At 40.2% G+C, this 26937-nt stretch overlaps 5 protein-coding genes across 10 annotated transcripts in view; 3 read left to right on the top strand and 2 right to left on the bottom strand.

The window, feature by feature from the left end:
* Nucleotides 1–1617, bottom strand: part of LOC132261876 (protein qui-1) — a 41574-nt gene extending 39957 nt beyond the window's left edge. Inside the window, exon 1 of one of the 2 annotated variants that reach the window (XM_059760896.1) lies at nt 1457–1617. The gene's annotated coding sequence lies outside the window, so the exon portion shown is untranslated. Of the gene's footprint in view, nt 1–1251; nt 1349–1456 lie in introns of those variants that run through there. The other variant, XM_059760897.1, reaches the window with a different exon arrangement.
* Nucleotides 1618–5533: 3916 nt separating this feature from the next.
* LOC132263552 (probable cytochrome P450 301a1, mitochondrial) lies at nt 5534–11374 on the top strand. The gene is made up of 8 exons (XM_059763359.1): nt 5534–6073; nt 7764–7914; nt 8271–8383; nt 9163–9356; nt 9484–9685; nt 10351–10516; nt 10577–11038; nt 11110–11374. Exons 1-8 carry the CDS (start codon nt 5847–5849, stop codon nt 11221–11223), a joined length of 1629 nt encoding a protein of 542 aa, XP_059619342.1. The 5' UTR covers nt 5534–5846; the 3' UTR covers nt 11224–11374.
* A 206-nt stretch (nt 11375–11580) lies between these two features.
* Nucleotides 11581–14707, bottom strand: LOC132261599 (E3 ubiquitin-protein ligase LRSAM1-like). Its single transcript, XM_059760487.1, has 4 exons — nt 14317–14707; nt 14007–14252; nt 12291–13949; nt 11581–12234 (listed from the first exon to the last, which is right to left on the bottom strand). Exons 1-4 carry the CDS (start codon nt 14428–14430, stop codon nt 12112–12114), a joined length of 2142 nt encoding a protein of 713 aa, XP_059616470.1. The 5' UTR covers nt 14431–14707; the 3' UTR covers nt 11581–12111.
* Nucleotides 14708–14923: 216 nt separating this feature from the next.
* LOC132261794 (stomatin-like protein 2, mitochondrial) lies at nt 14924–16800 on the top strand. The gene is made up of 3 exons (XM_059760765.1): nt 14924–15158; nt 15236–15325; nt 15387–16800. The coding sequence occupies exons 1-3, from the start codon at nt 15105–15107 to the stop codon at nt 16347–16349; spliced, it is 1107 nt and encodes a 368-aa protein (XP_059616748.1). The 5' UTR covers nt 14924–15104; the 3' UTR covers nt 16350–16800.
* Nucleotides 16801–17000: 200 nt separating this feature from the next.
* Nucleotides 17001–26857, top strand: LOC132262583 (SPARC-related modular calcium-binding protein 1). Of its 5 annotated transcripts, none has more exons than XM_059761888.1 (10): nt 17001–17113; nt 19157–19356; nt 23630–23786; nt 23853–24197; nt 24281–24511; nt 24871–25020; nt 25334–25452; nt 25577–25986; nt 26045–26178; nt 26251–26857. In XM_059761888.1, the coding sequence occupies exons 2-10, from the start codon at nt 19258–19260 to the stop codon at nt 26319–26321; spliced, it is 1716 nt and encodes a 571-aa protein (XP_059617871.1). In that variant the 5' UTR covers nt 17001–17113; nt 19157–19257; the 3' UTR covers nt 26322–26857. The 5 variants fall into 5 exon arrangements, with proteins under 5 accessions (XP_059617871.1, XP_059617872.1, XP_059617870.1 ...); XM_059761889.1 differs by having other exon boundaries at nt 17002–17113; nt 19038–19356; XM_059761887.1 differs by having other exon boundaries at nt 17007–17180.
* The last annotated feature ends 80 nt before the right edge of the window (nt 26858–26937 follow it).

Here is a 26937-nt window from a genome sequence, read left to right as displayed (position 1 = left end):
AAACACATAACACATTAACAAATCAATGCGCTGATCTTAAGTTACCCTCTGACTTTCTTACAATTAACAAGCTATTGGGAGTGTTAATCAGAGGAGTGGTATTTCCACAAAATCCTAGGTATTCCTCGAGAATCTTTGGAGAAATCTCAACTCCTGGGGCGTAATTAGGGGGTATTTCGTGTCGCCACGAAAGAATGCCTTCCCTCTCCATCCATTTCCTGCCCTAATTGCTGTCTTGTATCAATCGGGGCGAAAAATCGCCTAATGAGTGATATGCCGGCGCTGCTCCATCGTCATCAGAAAAGAGCTGACAATGTTAGGAAAGAGATTTTCAACTCCACGATGGAATTGTCTCGCAGTGATAACGAATTTATACATATTGCGAAAGACAAAGTTGGTTGTAAATTAATTTCAAGTTTACCTTGTCTCACAGCATCTCATTTGCGCATTGCCATTCAGAATTTTGCCAAATATTATTACTTGAGCCTCAATAAATCCTAAATATGTCACACAATTCCTCCGGAATGTGATTAAATCTTAAATATTCACTCTGATTGAGTTGCTACATACACAACAAGAGATTCCAAAACATGTCATAATGGTGTAAAAATTCCCAAACTGAAATTTTCATGAAAATACTTTTGATGCCGTTTTCACATTCTTTCAGTCTCTGAATGCCTTTTTAGCTGTGTTGGAAAAAAAATGTCTCCGTTTGGCCTGATCAATTATTTACTGGGTGAAAAGGTGAAAGGGAAACTGTCGCTGGTGAACAAACAAAGAATTTTCCAGTGTCACAAAAGAAATTCCAGGAGGATTGACGAAAAGTTTTACCATTGAATGAGAATTCCTCACAATTTGGTGAATTTGTTTTAAATTGTTTAAGACGCTTATATGAGAACCTTTTCAATCACACGGAATTTGAGTTTGTAACATTACAATGTGACCTCAGAAAGTCCAATTTCTCACGAACCACACACATGCAAAACGAGTTCCTTTTATTACATCCCTCAACCATATTTCCCCATGGCATTGCAACTAAAAGTTACTTAAAATTCAATTCTTCACTCGTAAAAGGAACCCTAATAAAAGTCTACAACGGAATAAAATCGAATATGGTCTTCCTCTGAGGTGGAAATATAAAAATGAACTGAACCTTTATTCATGTTTCATGGGCGAGACTGGAAATTTTACCCTAATTTCATGGATCAATCACAATCTACATTCCTGGAATGAAATATTTCTAAAATTTACCTTTACTAATCTTATGTGACGATGCAAAGTGAGCATTATGACAAGCAATTTAGAATTGGAGCATGACACAGAGTCGGAGATAAAGTACCTACACACGAATGATGACCAAGTTTCTCCAGCAAACAATTAAACTGTCCTCCACTTGGCGCAATAAATTTATCACCACGACTCGTAAAATATCAATTAAACAGCACAATAAATTCACCTTGACACTCTCAAGGAGATCCGCACAGATCCTTTAGCGCACATGAATAATTACTTGAGTCACAAACTATCACTTGGCCAGCAAATATTGACGAGAAGCGGTTGCAACGGACCTCCAAAGTCCGATGATGGATAATATCCTTGCTAATGAGAGTGAAAGAGAGTGCCAAATCCACGGAGAGATGCAAGGATGTTTCCTCTGATAGGACTTCGACTGAACTGAAGCGCTTGAAAGCTCCGCCGAGCTTTTTACTCACTTTCGCTCTACTTCTCCTGAACTCTCCGAAAAGAACACCGCAAGAGAGCGCCCGGAAAGCAACAGGACCAAAAGGAGGGGAAACTTTACATTTCTGTGGTGTTACTTTCGGAAGGAAAATATTATTTAGTGAATTCATAACTCTGTTTAATAAATTAGCAGATGATTTTTCACACAGAAGGTGTATTTTGCATGTTTTTTTTCTAGGAAAATATTTAAATCCTTTTCGCATCTTTTGTTTCAGTAACTTATGTTATCACACAAATAATTGTTCTATTCGTTATCGATTTCCTAGTGGATTTCCTGCTATTTCTAATCGAAATGAACAGATGAAATTTTCATGCTAATTTTTTGTTTTAAATTCGGCAAAACTCTTCACTCATAAAATAGAAACAGCATTTTTCTGAAAACTCTAAAAAAAACTGAGTGAACTATTTTCAAATGGCACTTGAGATTATTCATTTTAATCTCGTTTGGCATGCATAAAATCGTAATAATCGTGTTGAAAATTGTTCGACTGAAGCTAAAGTTTCACTGCAAATGATATAGTGAGAAAATAATAAGCACATTTTGGGTCACCGCTCGCCACCACAGCGACTCTCTACTAGAGGTCGCCACAATCTAATGGTAGTCTTTTTGAATAATATTCAGGAATAACGACTAGTTTGAGTAATTCTCAATACATTAAATAAATGCACACGTGAGATAAATTCCCCTATCAAACATTGCTTGCACTCAATCACAAAAGGGATCGAAAACAGCACTGATAAAGGTTACGTAGTTAAGCAGAGAGATGGAAACATATTCTAGCATCACTGTAAACAAAGTAAACTTTCACAGTGATAAGATTTATGCAGCGACAAAAAAATTGACAGTGATTTTTAGGTGGATCCCAAAGACCGAACAAATCCGCTAAATGCTACAAATTAACGAAATGTTTAGCGACATGCTTGTGAAGTTTAACATCACCTGTTCATGGGAATTTCTTTGATTCATCATTTAAAGAAAACATGTCTTTTGCCATTATAAATTTATCTTTGCTGGCCATCTCTTTATTTATGCAAAAATCTCACTTGGCTCTTCAGTGTCTGACCCAAAAAACGCCACCGCATTAATTCGATACGAAATCATTAACTTTTTCGTGTCTGTCTTCACTTTCGCTCGATGAAGCGACAGATTATGTGATACATACAATGAAAAACTCTTAATTTCTCGCCTAATTGTTATATAAAAGTACCATCTTGGGCTGATTACTTAACTATTATTATCAGTAATAGAATAAGAAACACTCTCCGACCAAATTGCGTCTTTTCGGATAACCCTTAAAAGAGATTGGCAATATGACGACTAGTCAGAGGATAAAATTTTGTGCGATTTGACATTTGCTGATTTTTACTGAGATTGAATCGTTCTTAGGAAAGAAAAATTTTCTCAAGAACCTTCCAATTTTAAATTAAATGCGAAGTAATGACATTTCACATGTGACTAAACGAGTTTAAGATATGTTTAATTAATCTGTTGCTTTTTTGTTCTCTTTTTGTCACAAACAGTCACACATTTTTGTCATAATGTTCTGCTAATGACTCTTTCCCTGTACATCTCATTAGCTTCTTTTGCACTATTCACTTATTACCTTCAACAGACAAGCAATACATGTTCCATTTTCCACAACGACAGTTCTTATTGACTTCAAAATTTGATATAAATACCTAATAAAAATTGTTTTTTGTTTAGAACTGTCATCGAAATAATTGATATAAAATAATTAACTTTTTCACCTGTTGACGGATATGTAGAAGCAATTGTATTTATGTGATATTAAAACTAGAAAAAAGCTCATTTTCCAACGGAATATAAATGGTTTGCCTTTAGTCGATTGCTCAATCATTTTATCAGTGGATAAAAGTGAGAAACTCCCTCAACATGAGACTTTTAATAAATTTCGTTAATTCCGCTAGATTGATTATTCTGATTGCTTTCTTGGTATCTCCCAATGAAGCTGTAGTTTGTGACGATAAGCCAGCAGAGTTGGAGTTTATGGAACCCGATGCTTGCTGGTTTGGACCTGGAATTATGAATTACGACGCCATGTTCGAATGCGAATCTGAACTGGTGAAGAAAATTAACTACGCCGCTTACAATCCTCCCGGCCAAATCTGTATCATGGATTGCATGTTGAAGGAAGACGACATTTTGAAAGACATGAAACTCAATCGTCAGAAGTTTCTCGAAAAAGTGAAGGAAAGATCAGCAATTGACTTTAACACTTGGAAGACGGCAATAGAAACGGCGGTAGACAAGTGTTTTCCTCTGGCTGAAAAGAAGCTTGCCACACTCAATGCCAATAGTTATGATGATTCTAAGAACTGCAATCCCATCCCGAAGAAGCTTCTAACCTGCATCAACGCTCAAATTCTTCTGAATTCTTCTACTAACACTGGAGCACTCGACGATATATATTGCACGGAACTGAAAGACTTCTACAAAACGTGTGATTTTGTATTTTAAAAGGATTTCGTACAATAAATTTTGGCAATTGAATGAAATTGATTTTCTCTCATATTATTAACGCCATATTCATTTGACTTTGTCAAACCAAAATGTTAAAAATTTTATGTTTTTGTGAAAGGATAGGAACACTGGTTCCTATCCACATGCCATTTTGAAATCGATGCCAAATATTGTTAAGATGTGTTAATCACAGAGTAATAAACAGTGGAGATATAAAAAAAAAATATTCATTTGATATGAAAATCATTAATTTTTTAAATCACTGAAAGTTATCCATGACATGAAATAATAAGTACAAAAATTGCTGATTTCCTGGGTAAATTCGTATAAAATATCTGCGTATTTGATTTCATATTCAATCGCGCAATCAGTATCGCAGTGAAAAGTTCTAAAATGATAATCTCTACAACTATTCTTCTGATCAGTTTGATCGTTTTGTTCAGCTTATTAACGCCCGTTATCCAAGCTATTAATTGCGATGACAAGCCGGTGGAAGTGTCGTATTTAGAGCCTAGTACTTGCTGGTTTGGTCCTGGAATAATGAATTACGACGCCATGTACGAATGCGAGAACTACTTATTATCAAAGATGGAGAAGCGTAATTACTCTGAAGTGCACATCTGTGTCATGGATTGCATGATAAAAGATGGTGATGTTCTCAAAGACATGAAATTGGATCGTCAAAAGTTTATCGATGAAGTGAAGAAGAGATCTTCAATCGATTATGATGTATGGGAACCTACAATAATGGCTGCAGTGGACAAATGTTTCCCTTTGGCTGAAGAGAAGCTCGCAACACTCAATGCCAGTGATTATGATGATACCAAGAAATGTAATCCTGTCCCGGATAAGCTTATGACGTGTATCAACGCTCAAATGCTTGTAAATGAACCTAAGGATAATGGATCAATTCCTGATGTGTATTGTACACAGCTTAAAGATTTCTATGCCACGTGTGATTTCGTATTTTGAACAATTTGTAAAGGTTTTTTGTTTCAAGAAGAAATAAATGTTTATAACAATCATAAATCCTTTAATAAAAGAATAATGTTCAATTTCCCATTTCACTACTTTGTACTCAATTTGTTGGTCTTAAACCAAAAGTTATGATCAAACATTACTCTCGCTCGTTTGTATCATTTGAAAAAGTGTTGAGAGACAAAAACAGCAATTGCTTCTCTAAATCCACTACTTACATATGCTTTGCCGTGCAGAAAGCCGCTTTTAGGCATTATTGCCGTGGTGCTTTTCGTGTGCAAGACAGAGTTGGCGATGATCTGTCTTCGCTGAAGCCAGTCAGTTTACGAGAAACCTTCGTTCGATACGGAGTAACATTTTCTCTCACACTCGAGGCATTTCAAATGACTGCAGAAGTATCTTAGAGACACAATTGGCGATTTGTCATGAATTTAAAAGTACAGTGCAAGTGATCAAAAGCACACTTTCTCAGTGAATCGAAGGCGAATCGAGATTTTTTTCTCTTTCCTTTTTTAAACTGTTGCTTATTCAAGTGGATTAAGAGTGTTCGCAAAGAAAGTGGAACACTTTCGGTGCATTTTATCTTCGTGGAAATACTGCATAGTTCAGTGATCATATATATATATATATTCTATAAGAATTCGTCATGACGCTGATGCGACACTTTTGGACGGGACGATGTTGGGCTTCCACGTCAGCGTCAGCTGGAAAGCCCAGCTCTTCAAGGCAAGGCTCACCGGCCTACTCCACCTGTCTTCACATGGTCGACGGAGGATCACCGTCGATCACATCCACTGAGGATTGGGTCAATGCAAAGCCATACGAGCAAGTACCCGGGCCTCGACCCTTGCCACTCCTGGGCAACACTTGGAGGTGATTTTCATAGACGAATAGACAGAAGAAAAAAAAATTAAGCTTCGATTGCGATAATCGCGGCACAGTTCCAAAAGTGCACTCATTCCACGAACTGGAATTCAAACAACTTTTCCTACACATTGATCTCTCGCGAGGGGAAAAAACCTCTTGGCGAGGTATCAGGCAGAGGAGGTTGTAAGACTAGAGGAGAGCCTAAAGCACGGCATACACGAGCAGTTCGATTAGCCCTCGGGTTATGGTGACGAAAGTGAGAAAATTTCTCCCTACCTTACAAACTCATCATGCATAAAGTAACACAAATAATTCCACCTGTGGCTGTGCGTTAATGGAAAAAAAAGAAGTGCCACTCAGTATGAAATCTAACAACAAATCAATTGATGTCTTTTCTATTTGTACTAAGAGAAACTTAGGCAATCTCGTAGGTAAAAATATAATTCCTCCATGGGCGTGCGTCTCCGAATAGCATACCATTCCAGAATGATCGCATCGATGGCATCTGTCCAACTCAGTCACACTGGTCGCAGAGATTCAAGTCACACTTGACTAATTTGAATATAAAATCAACATTTACATTGCGTAAATTCAACATGCCATCTCGCCATCGTCCAATATTATTTTTTAAATGGTTTTTCACATTTTAAAGAAAATCCTCTTCCTTGCGAAAATCTTCTGCCTGTGAAATCAAATGCAATGGCAATGAAATACTTGCCCTTTGGCGTTTCACGCGAGTAATTTTTTCGAAAGACACTTTCAACAACAACTTCAACATCGAAATGCCTATAAAGTCGTGCCACTCACAATGGCGGGAATTTTCTCATAAAACCACTCACAGGCCAAGTGATCGAGAGCTCGCTGACGTCGTGAAACCGAAAGAGGCTCTAAAACCGGAATTTGGAAGTGCAACAAACTCCTGTATAAAAGTGAAAAGTTGGTCAAGGTGAATCTTAAGCGATTTATCACCTGTGCATTCCTTCTCAGTCAAATCTGCTAATCAGCAGATCAGCCAAAATCGCTCAACCGTATTGAGAATTGTCAGTAAAACTTTCTGCGATTCGTAGAGCAAAATCACGATTTGTTTGTCTGATTATTATCGTTGTCGATGCCATTGCGAAATCTCTTGTATGATGTTTGTACATTTTTACCGCAGAAAATATGGAAAAGATCACAAATTAGTGAATAATTTACAATTCATCGTTTTCTTCAATGTGCAATTATTAAAGATTGTACGTATTGTGTGTGTGTGTATTGATATTTTATCACGTCCGTATAATGACTTGTTATGCAACAGCATTGAATGATAGAAAGATCACAGCAATTCCGTACACCAACCTGCATATTGTAATTGAAATGACAAAGTAAGAGGTGTATATGAAATCTTACATATGTATATCGAGAAAAACTGATAAAGACTTTCGTTATAAAAATTGTATTATATAATATTGCAGTGCAAGTAGATTCAATAAACCAATGTAGACTTTAATTAGACCATTTATATGGACGAAGTGAATGAATTATAAAAAAAATGACTCAGTCTTTTCATAATAAAGCCTTTTCTGTTTAATTCTTAGTCACGAAAATAAACTAACAGACACTTGGGTGGTAATCGTAACGAATGCAGATTACAGACCGAACTCTCTATCCTTTCACTCTACTTCTGTTTTCTAAACTTGTCCTATTTTTTTTTCAGACTCTTCCCTTTCGTGGGACAGTATAAAATCTCCGACATTGCTCGCATCTCATACATTCTGCACAGAGATTACGGTCGAATTGTACGGTTCAGTGGATTAGTGGGACGCCCTGATCTTCTGTTTGTCTACGATGCCGATGAAATTGAAAAGGTGTGTTCCACAATATTTTTTCGTATTCGTGAGCATTCAAACACACTTGAAGCTGTTGACTCTCTTTCCATCACGAAAGATTGTCAATATTTCGCAAAATATAGGGACAATCGCGCAAGTTACCAAGTCGCAAGGCATGAGAAAGAGACGTGATCTGCGGGTGAAGTAACTTGCAGGGCTTTAATGATTCAGCCAAGACGTAAAATTAGTTGTAATTGATCATTTGGAATTTCTTATGAGTGTGTTCCTTGACTGAATATTCAACACAATGGACTTTCTCCTGCAATCTTCAATTACATTTCCTCCACACTTATTCAATTCCATCTAATAAGCATCTTTCACTCTCGTACTCGCAGTGTTACAGACACGAGGGGCCAACACCTTTCCGCCCATCAATGCCATGTCTGGTGAAATACAAGAGTGTCGTCAGAAAGGATTTCTTCGGCGATCTTCCAGGTGTTGTTGGCGTGTAAGTTTATCCGAAAAGAAAACTCTTCAATGTCAAGCTTCAAACCTCACCTGTGACATTAATGAAAGAGAGAATGGAAAGCAAAGAAGTTTTTGTACCGTAAATCGAACAAATTGTAAGAGTTTTTTCTACACAGTCTCGATCTGTTGCCCGTGAAATTTAGAAACAGGGTTACTCAGATTGTTTGAATCTAGAAAATACAAATCAATTGATACAGAAATATTTATTAAGTTACATATAATTTGCATTAAATATGCCGATTGTGGCAACATTCAATTAATGATTTGAGTGATTTATGAGTGAAATTTGAAACATTTTTTCTTGTGAAATTATTGCTAAAATTCATGAAACTTCAACGTCAATATTAATGACTTTCATGCATTTTCACAAGCATACATTTTTACTGGATAACTCTTGAATGCCGCTCATTTTCATATCATTAAGATACTATTTTATATACTTTACAATACGTCTGCGATCAATGCTTGTTTATAGGCTCAGTTTTACGACTGAGACACTCAAATTTCTGGGGCATCAATAATAGCCTGAAGAGAGATTGGTCAATCGAATTTGATGTCTCATGAATGACACTTTTTATTATCTTGGCGATCTCTGTAACTGTTTAACGTGCAGCCGCATTCGACTAAAAGAGGTCACGTGTCATTGTTCATGGAGTGCATAGCAGTATTTTAACAAAATGGCACAGGCGAGCCTTGAATTTCTTACGAAATTGATGAAAGTGCAGTGCAATTAAGATAATGCTGCATTGTATAATCCAGACACGGAGAGCCGTGGCGAGAGTTTCGATCACGCGTCCAGAAGCCCGTCCTCCAGCTCTCCACTGTTAAGCGGTACGTCACGCCACTTGAGGAGGTGACAAAGGACTTCTTGGATCGCTGCGAGCAACTGCTGGATGCCAACAGTGAATTGCCGCCGGATTTCGACAATGAGATCCACAAGTGGTCTCTCGAGTGTAAGTTCATTGGACGCCCGAGTGATGCGTCACACGTGATTGAGCACTAAAAAATGAAGCCGAAGAAAAAACCATGTCCGCAAATAATTGAATGCGACCTCGAACTTGATGCATGCTGTATTGTTAGGTATCGGACGTGTGGCGTTGGACACCAGACTGGGGTGTCTGGAGCCGAACCTCGCGCCAGACTCTGAGCCGCAGCTTATCATCAATGCCGCCAAGCACGCCCTGCGAAATGTGGCTATTCTGGAATTGAAGATGCCCTTCTGGAGGTACATTCCGACGCCTCTCTGGACAAAATACGTCAACAACATGAACTTCTTCGTGGAGTAAGTATGAATGACGTTTATGCAAGTGTGAATAGACAATTCAAAGAAGATAAATTACATAAAGGTAAGGCCAACAATCACTCTTCGAACTGTGAGTGAAAATTCGTCTGTGCGAATCCATCAGTAAGCACAGAAAAACCAATTAATGACCTCAATGACTAAGTGTTAAGTTAAACTTTCATACAACTGTACTTTAATAATTCAGACGATGAACCAATTGAAGATAATATGTTGCAGTCGATTGTACCATCAATCAACTAAGGCACGGTCATTATCACTATACACAAAAACCTTCATTTCTCTAAGCCTCAACACTGCTCAATTGGGTCATATTTTGTGAGTGGTAAAGCTTAGAGCAACGAGGCCTCAGCATATAAGGTCACAATCTTGGCTTTGGCACTTTCTGTCCAAAGGCAAGATCATTTTTCACAAGATACATTGGTGTGAAGAAGAAAGACTCGCGGATGATCAATATTTACTCCGTCGTATTTATCTTTCCTATTTATCGCTACATAATCAGTAAAGTGGGAACGTTTTTTTCCTGATTAGCATTTAAGCACGAAAAGCTTCATTCGCCGAAAGAGTCATTCGATATTTCTACACACTATATTACTTAGCGAATTGAGTCTCTAATACTAAATACTTATGTCATCATTGTTGTGCAGAATCTGCATGAAGTACATCCAGAATGCCACTGAAAGGATGAAGTCCGGAGGCGGCGGGAGCGTCATGGAGGAGCCGTCGCTTCTGGAGCGCGTTCTCAAAGCGGAAAATAACGAAAAATTGGCCTGCATAATGGCTTTGGACTTAATTCTCGTCGGAATTGACACGGTGAGTGGGTGGCCTAATTGCGGGTTTCCCTTCGCGCTAATACGCTGGATTGTCTTTCAGATTTCTATGGCAGTCTGTTCGATTCTGTACCAAATCGCCACGAGACCAGCTGAGCAGGAAAAACTCCATCAGGAGATCAGGAATGTCATTCCGGATCCTTCCGCTCCCCTAACTTATCAACATCTCGACAAATTGATCTATCTGAAGGCCTTCATTAAGGAGGTCTTCAGGGTCTACAGCACAGTGATCGGGAACGGACGGACGTTGCAGGAGGATGCCGTCATATGTGGCTACCGAATTCCAAAGGGAGTTCAGATGGTCTTCCCGACGATCGTGACGGGAAACATGGCGGAATATGTGAGCAATTGCAACTCCTTTCAGCCTGAGAGGTGGCTTAAGGCCAATCAGGGTGGCGTCGAAGGGAAACTGCATCCCTTCGCTTCCCTGCCGTATGGCTACGGAGCCAGGATGTGCTTAGGTCGCAGATTTGCCGATCTCGAGATGCAGATATTGTTGGCAAAGGTATAATTAACCTTAATTGTTCGGCTCATATAAAGTAACATTGAACTTATCTCTCGCTTTTTTCTCCTCAGTTGCTGCGAAGCTACAAATTGGAGTATCACCATGAACCACTAAAATACGCCGTCACTTTCATGTACGCCCCAGACGGCGAGCTCAAGTTCAAAATGACCAAAAGAGATAGCTAAACTTCACCCAAATTGCCAACCAAAATTAACATCTCCACTCGAAATATTGTTTTTATATCATGTGAAAAGAGCAGATATTGCAAAATATATCACATTGAGAAGGAATTTGCCAACATTCACTGTCATTATTAAGTAATTCTTTTTTTTAGTTTGGGAAAGTAATAAAAAATCACCTTTATCTCATATTTCTAAACGTTCATAATCACGCATAAAATGCGGTATTAGGTAAGTGATAATATGGAATAAACACTGGGTAAGTGGAATTAAAGATATTCGGCAATTATAGGTATAATATTTCACGGAAAAATTTATCAGAATTTTAGAGCCAATAAGAAGTACAACTTTGTTTTACCAATGTAATTTATTCTCAAATATCTTCGTTTCAGTTGAATGGCACGAAATAAAAGTATAATTATCATTTTCTTTTTAATGTAAAAGCAATAAAATATCGCGCGTAAAACATCCTTGAATCACTCGAAAATTTTATTTCAACGTTTTGTCTTGTATATAAATCCTTTTACAAGTTTACTTTGGAAATGTGTCTCTATATCATTTTAATTATTTTAGTATTGAGGTGAAGTGGAAAAGTTGTGACACATGCAAAAACGCAAAAACCATCTATTTAAGGCCCCCCAACATGTTTGTTACAATTGAAAAATGTCAAAATGTTTCTTTCTTTTTTTAATGCGTGACGCTTTTGAAATATATTTGTGGTTTTGTTATCAAATTGTGATAAAAAAGAACTCATATATAGGTGATAAAATGCAAAATCTCTATAAAGATTAATGAGTTTGAAGTTGTGTTTGTTTGAAAATTTAAAGCGCACTTTTTGAAAAATTGGAGGTGAAGAGTTATTTAAATAATTTAAAAACTTACTTACAATTACCTTCAAGGCTGAATCACGCGAATTCTTTGATCTATTGCAGCTCGACACATTGGACAGTTTGTCACTGAGTTATGACATCCGGAACAGACACAAAGATGACCACAAGGGATGAAGATGATCTCGACCTGAGAGACAAGTTCCATTGTAGTGACGTCAACTTAATGTTTCTCAACAAACTTACCTTTTCATCCATGCAAATGACACATTCAGCAACAACTTCTTGGTACTCCGAATTACTGTCGCTTTTAGCAGTTGCTTCAGAATCTGACGATCTCTTGGGGCTCTCCTCAGCCTCAGTTGGTGGCGGAGCGGAGGGCTTCTCAAAGCCATTGTCCTCACAAGGACGGGATGAGGCTGTAAAGTCTCTGATGGATTTGAGTATTCCCGCGCGATCCTTTTCTTTCTTTACGCCAGCTTCGATGAGGTCTTCCTCAGTGATGCCGTCAATAGCCACAGCCTTGTTCTGCCACAGACGCGACAGGAATGGCAGGCAGTGCACCACGCCATTCAGCAGGAAATTGTAGCCCAGAAGAGGGTCCAAAGAGTGGAACTCAAGTTCCTCCGGCTGAGCATCAAGCAATCGCTGGTAGTGAAGCAGCCAAAAGTCCTGTCGATCATCTCTGCTGTTCTCCATGAATGCGAGAGTGTCTTGCAGTTGCTGCCTGCGCTGCTCCTGTTGCCCCAGCAGATCCATCAGGATAGCTGTGAGGTTGAGGCGTCTCTCTGAGAGATCCTGGATTTGCTCCTCAGTAGCCAACTTTTTCTTCTCCATCTCAAAGCGACTCATCGCCGCCAACTGTCCCTCCACAATGCGCAACTGCTCCACAAGTCCCCAACTTCGGGCGTCGTTTTTGGAGATGAGCGTGGCCACAGCGGCCTTCTGCAGTTCCTCATCCCGATTAATTTCCGTCACAATTTGTCGACGATCGTTGCTGTTATTGCGGAATACTTCCTCCAAGATGTCACTCGTTTCACACTCTTTCGCCAGGACACCACGTGACACCTCATCACGTTTCTCCTGATAGCTTATCACACGATTCACCTCATTTGCTAGCAAGTCTGTCATCGCTCCAAGGATCTCCTGCTTCCTCAAATCACTCTGATGGATTCTCAGTTGCTCCATTAGTTTTTCCTGCTCGACACGCTCCTGCTCCAGGAGCACAGGATCTGGAGCGCCTCTCAGGGAAATTAGTTTATCCATGATCCCACTCCAACGCTCCTCTTCGCGCAGAATATCTGTGATTAGACGATTGCGACCCACTTCCTTTTCTTGCTGCAATTGAGCCACCTTCTGGTCGGACTCCGTTTGCTGATGCAGGAGCTCCTTGAGCAATTCTTCACGCTTTCGCTGCTGCTCCATGTGCAGCCTCGCTTCAATCTCCTGATTCTTCTCCAGAGCTTCCCTCTCGAGTCTCATGAAGTGCTCCTGACGCTGCCTCTCCTCATTCTCACTCACTCTGCTGGTCCCACGCTCGGCAGCCAGAAACTCTTCAGTGGCAGCAATGGCAATCTCCACAGGGCCATCAACAGCTGTACACTCGCCCGTGGCCAGAAATTGCAGCACAGCTAGAGTTCCGCGCTGAGTGACTTCCTTGGGCGGATACTCAACGACGTCCACGTCTAGAATGAAATCCACAAGACTCTCGCATGTAGAGAGATGCGGGGAAATGGTCCTCAGCTCGGGGTTGCCACTAACATTGAGGATCCTAAGCTGGAGCATACAAGACACTTGTTCAATCGACTGAAGGCAGTTCTCAGCTATGTCCAGAAGCTCTAGCTTCCGCAAACGATTGAGAGTGGGAGGTAGAGTGGTTAATTGGTTCTGTGACACCACAAGTTCCTGGGAGAAAGACAGCAGCTTAAATTACATTCAATTTTGGTTATTCAGCACACTCACCCTGAGATTTTCCAACTTGTATAGTTCATCGGGGAGTTTCCTGAATTTATTGGACCTCAGATCCAGCGTTGTGAGAAGGGAGAGGTCCGCGAGGGAACTTCCACTGCACAGCAGAGACGAAAGTTTGTTCTCGCTGAGCAGGAGGCTCTCCTTCCTCAAGACCTTGCATAGGACGAATACGCCCTGCGGGACCTCCTTCAGATTGCACTGGCTAATATCAAAGACTGCCTCCGGGGTTTCGCGGGCCTGAAAGACAAAAACAGTCCGCATTACGTGGTCACTTTGCCAAATGTCCTCGGGCTGTACTCACCAAGCACAGTTTCTTCTCGAGACGAGCCTTAAAGTTGATCTGGTCAGGATTGGCTCGAAACATCGTGTTCGGCGGTGGAGAGTCACTATCATGACTAGATATCCGACAACCCATAAACTGAACTGAGATGACGCACTGATTTTGGGATGGATGGTGAAATCAAATAAGGGTGACTTCCAGGAAAAAACGCACTACAATTCCTCAGTCATGCACTTGACATTTGCTTCGCTCCTACAGCTTTGGTCTCTATTGCGTGATATCACTGGCTATCGGGGGACACTCTGCTTCGCGCTACTGATAGCATTTTTGGTGATTTCGTCTGTTTTCATGGGGAAAATTGAGAGATTTTCTAATCAAACTGCAATCAAACGCACACACAGAAGTAAAATGACATGAGGTATGAGCCGAGCCATCTTCGAGAGGCGACTTTCGGAAGCAGACTTTCGAAGAGTGCCGCGGCTCGGGGAACCACTATTATTCTGAGCTTATTTGCCCCCAATTGACCAATTATACTAGCGGTTTAGCAGAAAGGAAGTTTAATTGTAATGTCAGGCGCTTCCATACTAAATTCAAGTGCGTTCAAAGGTGAATATCTTTCTACTCGACATTGCGCGCCACTCCGAGATGGCAAGCAACGGAATCACAATCTCATCAGCTGATTGGGTGTACGCGTTGCGGGTCGTTTTGTCACAGTGGCGGTGAGAATACAAAAACAGTGTTCAGCAAAGCTCTTATTTCTCAGGATTATTCCCACACTTTCGCCGCCTCTGCACTTAAGTTGAGTGATAATGTACCGCCAGGCGAATAGGATTCTCTCGGGCACCCATCTGACTGCTCTCAAGGTGAGAATAGCCCGTGCAATATCACTACCGAAATGTGCAATAAGAATACATGCCTCGCATTCTTTGTCACCTTGCAGAACCAACGGAATTACCTCTTCACCAGTCAGCTTCGCCAAAAGTCCTCCACCCCCATCAACACAGTCATCATGTTTGTACCGCAACAGGAGGTGAGCGTCCGGCGTTCGGCTGAACATTGCCGACATAACCTCACTGTTGACTTCTTTCCAGGCATGGGTTGTTGAGCGAATGGGCAAGTTTCACCGCATCCTGGAGCCGGGACTCAACGTGTTGCTACCCATTGTGGACCGGGTAAAGTACGTGCAAAGCCTTAAGGAGATTGCCATCGATGTGCCCAAGCAAAGCGCCATCACGTCAGACAACGTGACCCTCAGCATCGATGGGGTGCTGTACCTTCGAATTCTGGACCCCTACTACGCCTCCTACGGCGTGGAGGACCCCGAATTCGCCATCACGCAGCTGGCGCAAACCACGATGCGTTCCGAGCTTGGTAAAATGTCGCTGGACAAGGTGTTCCGGGAGAGAGAATCACTGAACGTAAGCATCGTGGATGCCATCAACAAGGCAGCTGCCGCCTGGGGTATCATGTGTCTTCGGTATGAGATCCGGGACATTAAGTTGCCTTCACGCGTCCACGAGGCCATGCAGATGCAAGTGGAGGCGGAGCGGCGGAAGCGTGCGGCCATCCTGGAGTCCGAGGGCGTCCGAGAGGCTGACATAAACGTTGCTGAGGGTAAAAGACAAGCGCGAATTCTAGCATCTGAGGCGCAACGCATGGAGCAGATCAACCAGGCCAATGGTGAGGCTGCAGCGATGCTGGCTATTGCGGATGCCAGAGCGAAAGGTCTGCAGATGGTGGCCAAGTCTCTAATGGCGAAGGACGGGAAAAACGCCGCCTCTCTGGCGATTGCTGAGCAGTACGTGTCAGCGTTCCAAAACCTCGCCCGTGAGAACAACACCCTCATCCTGCCCCAGAACGTGGGCGATGTCTCATCGATGGTGGCTCAAGCTATGACTGTGTATAAAACCATACAATCTAATGGAAATGGCGATCCGCCTAAAGAGAGCCCCAAGAATGGCACCAGAATTGACGATTCCACTGGAAGCACTGACTCTATTTTGCCCTCAGATGTTGAAATTGAAGCCAGGAAATCCCAGAATCTGGCCAAGTGAATGAATCCCAAGTCGCTCCCTCAGTAGCTTAAGACTATTCATTTAAATAGTGTAAATAAAGGAGAAACATTTTCTAATTAAACCTCTGTTGTTATTTGATCTGAAAAGCAAGATATTTGCAGATTGAAATTAGCAATCAATGAAAATTTGATGAAAAGGTAATTTGGGAAAATTAAGTGAGAGAGATACAAGTTTTTTAGAGTTTGGGGATTGTAAGAGCCGAAAGAAGTGCTTTTTTAATCAACCTTTCATCATTTTTCTAATTAATATTATGTACACTTAACTTAAATTTACTTTACGTCTAAGATTAGGCTAATATCAGTCTGAATGTCTAATCAAGTGTCTCCTAAGTGAAGTATTCTCAGAAATTCTAGACTGATTTTCGCACCTGAGAAAATAAAAACAGATCAAATTACTGAAGATAGACAAAAGCATAAAAATGACTTCTTCAAAAGAATATATTTTGCTGAATAGCCGTGATTTGTATTTACTGATGGATGCGCGCGAGATTCTAGCCACTCTGCGTTGATGTCGAGCGCTAAGCCTCGCGGGCTGGTCACAAAGCGAGTTTATCACTTAATATCGGAGATCTACTCGTGTCTGTTCGTGGATGCCCCAACTGTCCACTTTAGAAGAGTGGCACGTTGTCGTCAGTCGCTGGCAGAGTTTCAGGAGGAAAAGACGCGGTGTGTTGAAGAAGCTCTTGTGCCCAGAAATCTTGGCGTGGCTGGAATTGTGCCTGGCCTTCGCTTCCTGTGGACGAGGTGTGCCTCAGTGTAGATTCTCGGGAAGCCACTAAACTACAATTGGCAACTCGCGAGTGTCTTTCGTGTCAGTGACGATGAGTCAATTGGACTTGCAATTGCATTGAATTTAATTATTCCCATTTTGCATACGAAACACAACATCAGCCCAATATTGAAGTCAATCCGACAATTCTGTGTGCAGTTTTCCAAAAGTGCACATTAGACATGAAAAGTTTTCATGCCAACTTGCATATGAGTTACCATTCGAATTAATTAATTAAAAGTGGCCACTTTTTTCCGCGCTTTGCGAGGGATGTGAAGTGTCTTAATTTCACTTGAATGCGAGAATTTAATTGCTTTCTCTGTCTCACTTGTTCTATTTGTGCGATTCTCAACCAGTCTCTGTGTACACATTTATTTACATAATGCTGTAGCCAAGAGTCGAGAAACTATTTCCAAAAACCTCAATAAGATTCTCGATGTGCGCGTCTTTTTGCCTAAAAGCCACTTTCTTTTTCCCCACTAAAAAAAACTTGATTTCTCGGATATTTATTTCGTTTAGCCATTTCAGTGGTACTTTAACAGCTTAATTGATACCAACATCGAGTTTCTGAGGCGCGAAGTGCATTGAAAGATAAAATGTTGAGATTTCAGGAATATTCTGGCTAAATAAACATATTTACGGGAATAAATTTCCTTGCTGCGTTGTACATTCTCTAAAGTGGTGCGGATAGTGACTATTTGCACGCGTGATTTCTCATCTTGTGAAGGGACGCTTGCCATGGGCTAAACAGTATTCACGGAGATCTTGTTCAAAACTCTGGATTTTTCTCATTCTGTATAATGTTGGGTTGGCGTGGACGAAGAAAATATGCTCTGTGGAGTTACTGAAAGACGGGAGTAAAGTGTGCAAAAGCGCTTAAGAATTAATAATAAATCTTGCGAGTTTTCAAACAAATATCCACAAGAATTCTGTTAAATATTCCCCTCACTCGAGCCGATAATTGAGGCGCCACTTGTATTTAGCGAAATTATATGCAATTAATGGAGTCGAATAGTCGCGGACTTTTAACACTTTTTTTTTACTCAGAAAAATCTCCACAACCGAATTCCATCTGCTCTATTGCCGATTGACGTTCTACTCTGAGCCTGTTTATTTATAATTTTCGTCTCTACATACATATCCAGTCAGTGGTGATATTTCCCATGTCGGGCATTTTTTGAGATGCGAGAGGCGGGATTGTTCGCTCCAAGACTTGAGTCTCGGGGCCGCTCCTTTATGGTTTGGTTCTCCTATAAGACCTCAATGTTCACTTATTTTATGCTCGGCGAGGTGCATGTTTGGCTTTCTACTCTGTGTGCGTGGTGAGGGTATTTGAGTCAAAATGAGCCGAAGAAACGACAGACAACCAGACGCCAACTCACAACATTCAGTATCTTATCCATTGATATATTTCTTAAAGCAATTAGCGAAGCCATGCTGGAGGTTTTCCTTTTCCCCACAGACAACAATTCGACTGGCATGAAGTGGGTTCTGTAGTTTTTGTGGCTTTTGAGATCTTAAATATTGCAGAATTAAAAGATCGTAATTTTTCCTTCATTGCCTACAATATGAGTGGTTTTTTATCTGACAGGGCTATTCACTTATTTTGCAACAAAATTAGAAATTTTTATCTTTTTACTATCTTGTACGGCTTTTGCAATTATCTGCATATATTCGATACGTTTCGTTATCTTTTAATTTGATATACACTTAAGGTGAATTAATTTGTTTCTCGAGATAATTGTCAAATAATAAGATTTTGCTTGCATATTTGTAGAGAAGCCCTGTGATTTTCGTTCTTTGGTGTTCACTTCGTACGAATGAGGGATCGTTTCTCAGCACGTCACACACTTTCAACTTCTTTAAGAGGCAATATTTTACCTTCGACTTCATTCCCAGTTTGACCTTAGAAGCGCTAACACGGCACACTATCCTCCTTCGGAGAAGCCATTTTCTCGCCGATATCATTAGCATGTAAATGTGCAGAAATTGTGGAAATGAACTCTTCTTGGTCACAGTGACGGTGAGACGACAGCCCAAATATACTCTTAGTGCCTATTTGACGTGGTGACGCGAACGATCTAGAGAGAAAATAAACTGTACAAAGAGTGTTTGTGGGATGAAAATGCAGAAAATGCTGGTGTCACTTTGTTTCCTCTTGTCAACGCTGCTGCACTTGGGACTCACGTCGTCCACGCTGAAAGGCGCAGAGCCAACGGTGAGTGGGGACTTCTTTTTTGTTTTAATCCGGAATTGCAATTAGGAGTGTACATAGCTGTCGAGAGATGGGCGGAAAATGCTTTCGCGGGCTAAAAGCAGTTTCTCCACTCAGGTGGGAAATATTCTAATCAAGTCACTCAACTCTATTGAATATTCAATTTGCGTTATTCTAATTAATGAGATCATGTATATAAAATAGTACTCCATATCTAAAGCAACCCTGTACATACAGAGAAATGCATATTTATGGAGATCATAAATACATCTATCTTCTCTTAACTTAAGAGTCAGGTCAAGTTGGGTCTCGGAGTTAATCATAAGGTTATTAAATTCCGCACACACGTGTGCCAATTAATTCAGTTTCACACTGATTTTCAATAAGACTGAGTACCTTCTCGGCGTGTCCCGAAGACTCCACGGCTGGGATTCTGCAGGTGCGCAAGAAACGAGGCAAGAAGTGGAATGGAAGAAGTTAAATGGGCCGGTGAGAAAAAGGCATATGAGGAACAGAAGAGGCAGACAAAAAGTCCCTCTTCATTTGGGTTGTGGTCAATTCTCTTCTCACATAAACACTCTGGCGAATATAATAGAAACCTCTTGAAAATTTGTAGTCACGACGTTCCTCGAGTTCTTGAGCAGCTCGTCTCTGAGAATGGAAGGGACAAAGGAGAGGACGAAGATGAACATCTGGCCGGAGTCAGGCTGTCTACAGAGTTGCTCTCGCCCAGAGTCTCCCTTCTTTTTTGCTTCGTTTCTTGCACTCTCAAAAGACGGGGCGGTATCCTTTGAAGGTGAATTCCCACTCACCTTCGGCTTTGTTCTGCGCGTTTCGTTGAAAATTCTGGTCAGATGAAGGAACTGGATTTCGTACTCCTTTCGCGATTCTCTTTTTTCTCCTTCTTTCGCCCCGAACATCACACCTTCTTCACACACCAAAGATTGGGCGAAGGAGTTACTTATAACACTCAAGACGGAGAGAGGGAAAGCGAGAGGGAGAGAGATGGAGTGTGTACGTGTGTGATTAGGAATCAATTTGACTTGACGAGGCTGAAAAAAGATCTAGGTCTTGTTAACATTTCTCTCTCAACGCTCTCGTGTGTTAATAAATCTTTCGCGTGAAATAGTCGAGGGAGAACAGAAGACTTCAATCCTCGATGGGTACTTCTTGCCTCGCAACGAGAACACTTGCTGACTTCTGTCAATGAAACAATATTAATTTCACTCTTCTCTTTACCATTAAAATACAAAATAGAGATTTGGTGGCAGTGGCACAGCATGACGACTGCACTGTATTCTCGAATTTTGGTAAACATTTCCCATTTACCAAAATGGTGTTCACTGAATTTGCTTCAAGATTACTCGAAAAGGTATCCTAGTACTCTGCTTCAGTGAAGACATTTTTACAGAGTCAGATGAGTTAAAAATCATAGTATTATATGAATGTAGTACTGCTAGATGTTACTATATTCGCTATCGCTTTCAGGACAAGACAATTTATGAACAATATCTGAAATTTGATGGTCTGAAATATCACCTTCCGCTTCATGGAATCATGAGAGTTTGCCTAATAAAAGTCTGAAACTGTATTGTATACAATTTGACTATTTATTTGTCTAATATCCCAAATCGAGAAACATCTCACGTTGAGAGCAAGATCCGACGGTGAGCCTCAACATCTCGAATGTCTTTACAAATCCATTCACTCACCCGCACATTAATTGTGAAGCCGTCTTCAGGTGAAAACACATAATGTATTTCCAAAAAGAGGCACACGAGAAACGAGAGAGATTTGCAAACATTTGAATGGAGTTCCATTCGAAATACATCACTTATCGCGGAACAAGAATATTTTGTGGTAGAAAACGTCCATATTTACGGATTTTCTGCTTCAATGCAAATTTGCTGTTAGCACATTCAATCAATATTTATCTATTTGTCATAGCACATCAATTACATCATCCTAATTTATTTTTTTACACACTTGGCAGTGAAATAAAAATTCATGCTTCTTTTATTTATCGAAAGACATGGACAAAAAAGGCAATTCTTCAGAAATATTTTTGAATCCTCTCGAGATTTTGTTGCGGATGATATAACATGACAAACACGAGGCGATGACAATAGCTGTGAGGGCTGTGAGTGAGTCGCACCCTAATTTGCTTCAGCAATTGATATGATGCTCCATAGAGAGGTTGAAAATAAACAAGCGCAAAAGGCGAAAAGTTGAAAAAACAAGAAATGTGTGAGTCAAATGTTAATTCAGTTTTAATTTAATTCACGCAATTTTGGATGCCTTAACCACCACCTAAACATTTCCTGCTTACGGTTGAACCATCAATCTTGATGCGGAGTTGATCCATTTAGCCTCCCTTTGCATACGCAAAGCGCATGGGATTTGTAGGAAAAAGCCCGGGCAGAAACCAGAAAGAGTGAGAGTAAATTGCTGAGCTTCCGGCGTCTGATTTGCTCGTGGGTGGTGTATTTCCAATTAATTTAATGATTAATTCTCATTCACTGTTATTCAGTCGGTGTGCAAATGCGACTGCAATTACAATTTACATACATTTCACATGCAAAGGCATATAAGTCTCTCATATGGGACGGCATTTTCCACACTCTCGTATACGTACACTAATAAAGTTCATAGGCAGCTTCTTTAGCAACTGATGGAAATAATCTGTTTGTAGATTTCTAGTCACAATAAACACATTGGTCGCTTCTGCCCGCAGTTGATTTATGTGTTGGTCGAGTTAGGATAAAAAGACGCGCTTCGGAAAAAGGATTTCAGCGAAAGTCTATGTTTATTTGTTATTATTTTTCGCGGAACAATAAATTCTCCCTACCTGGCGCTACCATTGCAAATTGTGTTGAAGTATTATTAGCTTTGTTTACATCCAAATTCACTTTGATGTAAAACCTCTTCTGACCGATTTTCCGAACGGAGCGCAAAGCCACCTTGTTTTGGAGTCTGATAAAATGCCACTCATTTCAATACACCAATGAATTGATAAAGTAACTTTCCCAGCTTTACTTGCAGACGCCTGGCAGACAAGTTGATGGAGGCATTAAATTATATATTTTTTTCCTCTTTTCTCCATAAACATAATCTCTATGGCAATGGCTACTTGATTCATATATTGCAAAATAAGACAGCGTAAGTCTCACTTTATATTATGTGCAGCTCTGACTGCTCGATCTATAATGTGTAAGATGTGAGAAAAGAAATATACGTATTCATGAATATGTAGCTGATTACATTATAAAGTGTTTTTATACATACATATATAGTTTAAAGAAAATTGAGCAAAGTATGTACTTTGCAAAGTTTTTTTCTTCTTAATACGTGATTTCGAGTAAGAATTATGATCAAGGATAAATTTTATGGTCCCATCATTTTGTCTAGACGCGAAATTGAGAAAAATTATTTATCGATGTGTGACAATATATTGGGTAAAATCTCCTCGCAGTCTGTCTCACTGCATAATTACGGCTTTGAACTTTGCACTAAGAGCAGAGAAAAAAAGTGGACTAGGACGAGTTAACTGAAAGCAAATAATAGCATAGAATGGGCACCGTTTTAATGTTGATCTGAGGTGCGGTGCTAGCAAATTTACTATCTGACATGGTGGAAATTCAAGGTGATTACGTTACGGCTATTTGTGATAATTCATTTAAATTTATTCACCCAATCTCTCTCTATTGAAATCATTGTCTGGCCGCGGGTAAATTGAGAGGAATCTTGGGCGCTTTATCCAAAGTATCATCATTTGACACGCTTTCAGTCAACATCTAATCCCTGGAATGTCTCATCGTTCAAAAATCACAGTCTCAAGTTCAGCTTGAGCGCTGAGAATCGATGGCTTGTGGATAAAAGAGCTGAAACGCTATTAATTAATTATAAAACAGCATTATGATCTCATAAGTGTGATCTATAAGAGAGATGGCGCCAATATTATCGTTTTATTAATGTGTTCGTGCGCGAACGAGTTTTTCTGCATATTTTTTTCGTGGGGTCACATTAAAGCAAATAATGCGTGTAAAAACTAATATGGAATGTGTCGTTTTCATTTTTTATTTTCCACATCGCGTTGGATTTTATTACATTGAAATTCCCAAACTCATGTATTATAAGATTCAGGCCGATGAAGAGAGTTATTGACATTGGAAGCCTCAGTGACGCATGGCAGAACGTTTTTAGGCATTTCTTGCGTTTGCCCGGTCATTTTCCAAATCTCAAATGTACATACGATTTCTTTTCTTATTCTTGCCAGATATCTGAATGCGCAGCTAAAGGTGGAGAATGCAATGAAAGCAGAGGAAGGCCCGTTTGCGGAACAGACAATCAAACCTACCCGACGCGATGTCACCTCCTGAGAGCGCAATGCAGTGGTCATCAAGTCAGTCTCAAGCATCGAGGGAAGTGTAAAAGTAATTATGCTTTTGAGGGATAAAATAAAATTCAACCATTCGCTGATAAATCGACTCTTTTTGCAGACGAATGTGCCGCATCGAGGAACTATGCTCTCGCTCACAGGTCTGCGATGAAATTCGTGCCTAGATGTCGTGCTGACGGAACGTACGCCGCTGTGCAGTGCCTAGAGGATGACTGCTGGTGTGTCACACCACAAGGAAAGCCAGTCAGGAATACCACCGTGAAGGGAGTGAAGCCCGTGTGTATACGGCCAGGAAAAGTGAACACGAGGAGATCACCAGATGTGCATTTGCGCATGAAAAAGCCCTGCACAAAGATAGACAAGGCTCAGTTCAATGCTAACCTAATTAAGATGTTCCACAATGAATTTCAGCGGTACAAGAAGAATCAGCAAGGAAGTGAAGATCGTAAGTGTAATTTGAAAATGAACTCGAATTTGTTTATCACATTCCAAGACTGAACTTTTTACTGTCGCACTTTTCTTTCATAGTTCCTGGAGTATCCGACAATATGGTGTTAGAGTGGAAATTTATCGGTCTGGACCGCAATCGTAACAACATTCTGGACAAAGGTGAGTTTCGCGAACTCAAGAAGCTTGTGAAGAAGATTGTGAAGCCCAAACGGTGCGCCCGCGCTTTCGGCAAGTTCTGCGATGAGGATCACAACGAGAAACTCTCCAAGAGTGAGTGGAGCAGCTGTTTCACAAAGGATACATCGAACTGTGAGTTTCAAAGTGTGCCTGAGGGCCCAGAAATGACCTCAAAATTGCGTAGGAACTCTGGAGCGCGATTCTAATCACTTGTCTGGTGCTTTGTGGTATCGAGCAGTAATTCCTTGTCATGAAACGCCAACTGACACACTCGCGTGGCCCATGTGAGATGCTTTGTAGTGATTAACAGCTCCCAGAGTAGATTCATTCATATGAAAGACAGTCATTCATGGGTTCATGTTTAATCAGTCTCTATCAAAGTGAGAATGTTTACTAACTGCACTAAAGTCGGAGCCCATCCGGTGTCCGCGATCGCGTGAAAAGTCATTCAGTTTCCCTTGTTTTATTCACCATGCTGACGCCGGCATCAGCTGCCAGTGGCCATGCTGGCATAGCTCAGGAAGACTTGCTGGAAGATGAGGACGATGAGTACTACGAGGATGAGTACGCGAGCTCAACGAATGACCTTGTTGATACCACCGAAAGCCGCCCATTCCCTACGAACAAGAAGCCCAGCTTCTGTATGTATCCAGTCACAATTTATGTCCAGCAGCACATATACGAAATGGACTCTTTGGGCCAATTGACTCGTTTCAGTTTTGGTTAACAAATGTAATTTTATTAGGTTTTGGTCTCATTACATTGAAATTCATTATTTTGGTCACTTAACAAATTTTATTTTGACTAAAAAAAATTTTAATTCGACAACACAAAGAGTTTCTTATATGTGTTCATAATGTTTTATCTTTTAAGTTTGATTTATGTTCTGTTGATTTATCCTTTCCTCCACTACTGTGTAGATATTTACTTGCTTTCATTTGTACTTTGAAATAGTGCTGCAAGGGAAAACAACTCTGCAGTTATCTGGGGATGGAGATACTCTAGGGAGGGATGCAAATGACGGTGAATCCGACTGCCTGGCAGACAGAGCTGCAGCCCTGGATGAACAGAAGGTAACATTAACTACTTTTTGAACAGATATCTCCTTATACAATCACTCAAGTAATGATCAAATATGCTAAAATACACATATGAAAACTTGTTTCGCCAAACGATCTTTAATTATTCTTTTTATAGTCCGGAACAACAGCGCTCTACGTGCCTGAATGCACTCCTGACGGAAGATATCAGCGAGTGCAGTGCTATAGATCTACAGGATATTGCTGGTGCGTACATGAAGACACTGGAAAGAACATTCCAGGCACCTCGACTAAGGATAAGAAGCCACAGTGCGACGCTATCTATTCGCCCACGAGGCCAATGAAAGGATGCCCGGAAGGGAAGAAGCTGGACTTTCTGAAGGAACTCAAGGCATACCTCAAAGATGAGCTCATTGGTAATGCCAATAGCGCCACAAATACTACAAAATGGAACAATGAGGATGAGAAATTGGCCACTCTGAGCTTCGTGATCCTGGATAAGAACAAGAACAAAATGTGGGAACGGAGAGAGTGGAAGACATTCAGGGAATTGGTTATGCCTATTAAGTATGTTTACCAGCAGTTTATTGTATTAGACTACTCATTGGTGTTGTTCTGTCTGCAGATCACTCAGGAAATGTGGCAAGAAACTTCCACGATATTGCGATGTGAACAATGACCGAGAAATAACACTGTCAGAGTGGCTGAATTGCTTGCAAACAACTCGAACGTCAACAAACTTGGGGAAAAGTATTACAAGTATTACAAAAGAAACAAAAAATCAATATTGCGCCCTTAAACTCTTCGACTGTATTTTTCTTTCTTCTGCAGATGAATCAAAACCACTTCAGTCAAAGTTTCGAGGGCCAAATCCATTAGAATCATATCTGAAGAGTGACTAAACCGCAGCTCATCCGCACTATTTATAAATTCTCAGTGCCATTTTTTATACATAAAACATGATAGTACCAGTGATTGTAATTTGTATGTCCTTTCACCTGCAAACTCCGCCACAAATCTCATACTAAGCAAAAAAAAGTTGTCAGGTAAAAAGTAATTATTGTGTGCCAATAATTAATTATAATTTTTTGTTTATTTATAAGTTCTCAAATACATTTCACTAGTTTTTGTCATAAAATTGCAAAAATTAGACTCATTATGTTCTGTTTATTAATATATTTCACAATTTTTCCTCTTACAATCTTTTTATTACAAAAAGATATGTTCACACTTCAAGAAGAAGAAAAAGTGTGTGTGATAAAAGTGATAAAGTATTATCAATTTTTTAGTAATGTATTTTAATGCTGAAATTAAAAAGCGAAAATATGCTCCTTTATAATCAAACACTCAATGTAATTAAAATGGATGGACTTTATAATTTTAAACTTCTTCCCTCATCTCAACGAATACCTTTTAAATATACATTAGCAAAGAGCAAGATAGGTATTGTGTGAGTGTGACAATTGTTGTGTTTCTCTTCTCATGTCGTCAATACAAAATGTGTGGTCCCGTATAGTG

Source organism: Phlebotomus argentipes, unplaced genomic scaffold, assembly GCF_947086385.1.
Source record: "Phlebotomus argentipes unplaced genomic scaffold, Phlebotomus argentipes genome assembly contig_15, whole genome shotgun sequence".
Taxonomy (NCBI): Eukaryota; Metazoa; Arthropoda; class Insecta; order Diptera; family Psychodidae; genus Phlebotomus; species Phlebotomus argentipes.
The sequence above is the reverse complement of the archived record's forward strand: the minus strand, read 5'-3'. Positions and strand labels throughout refer to the sequence as shown.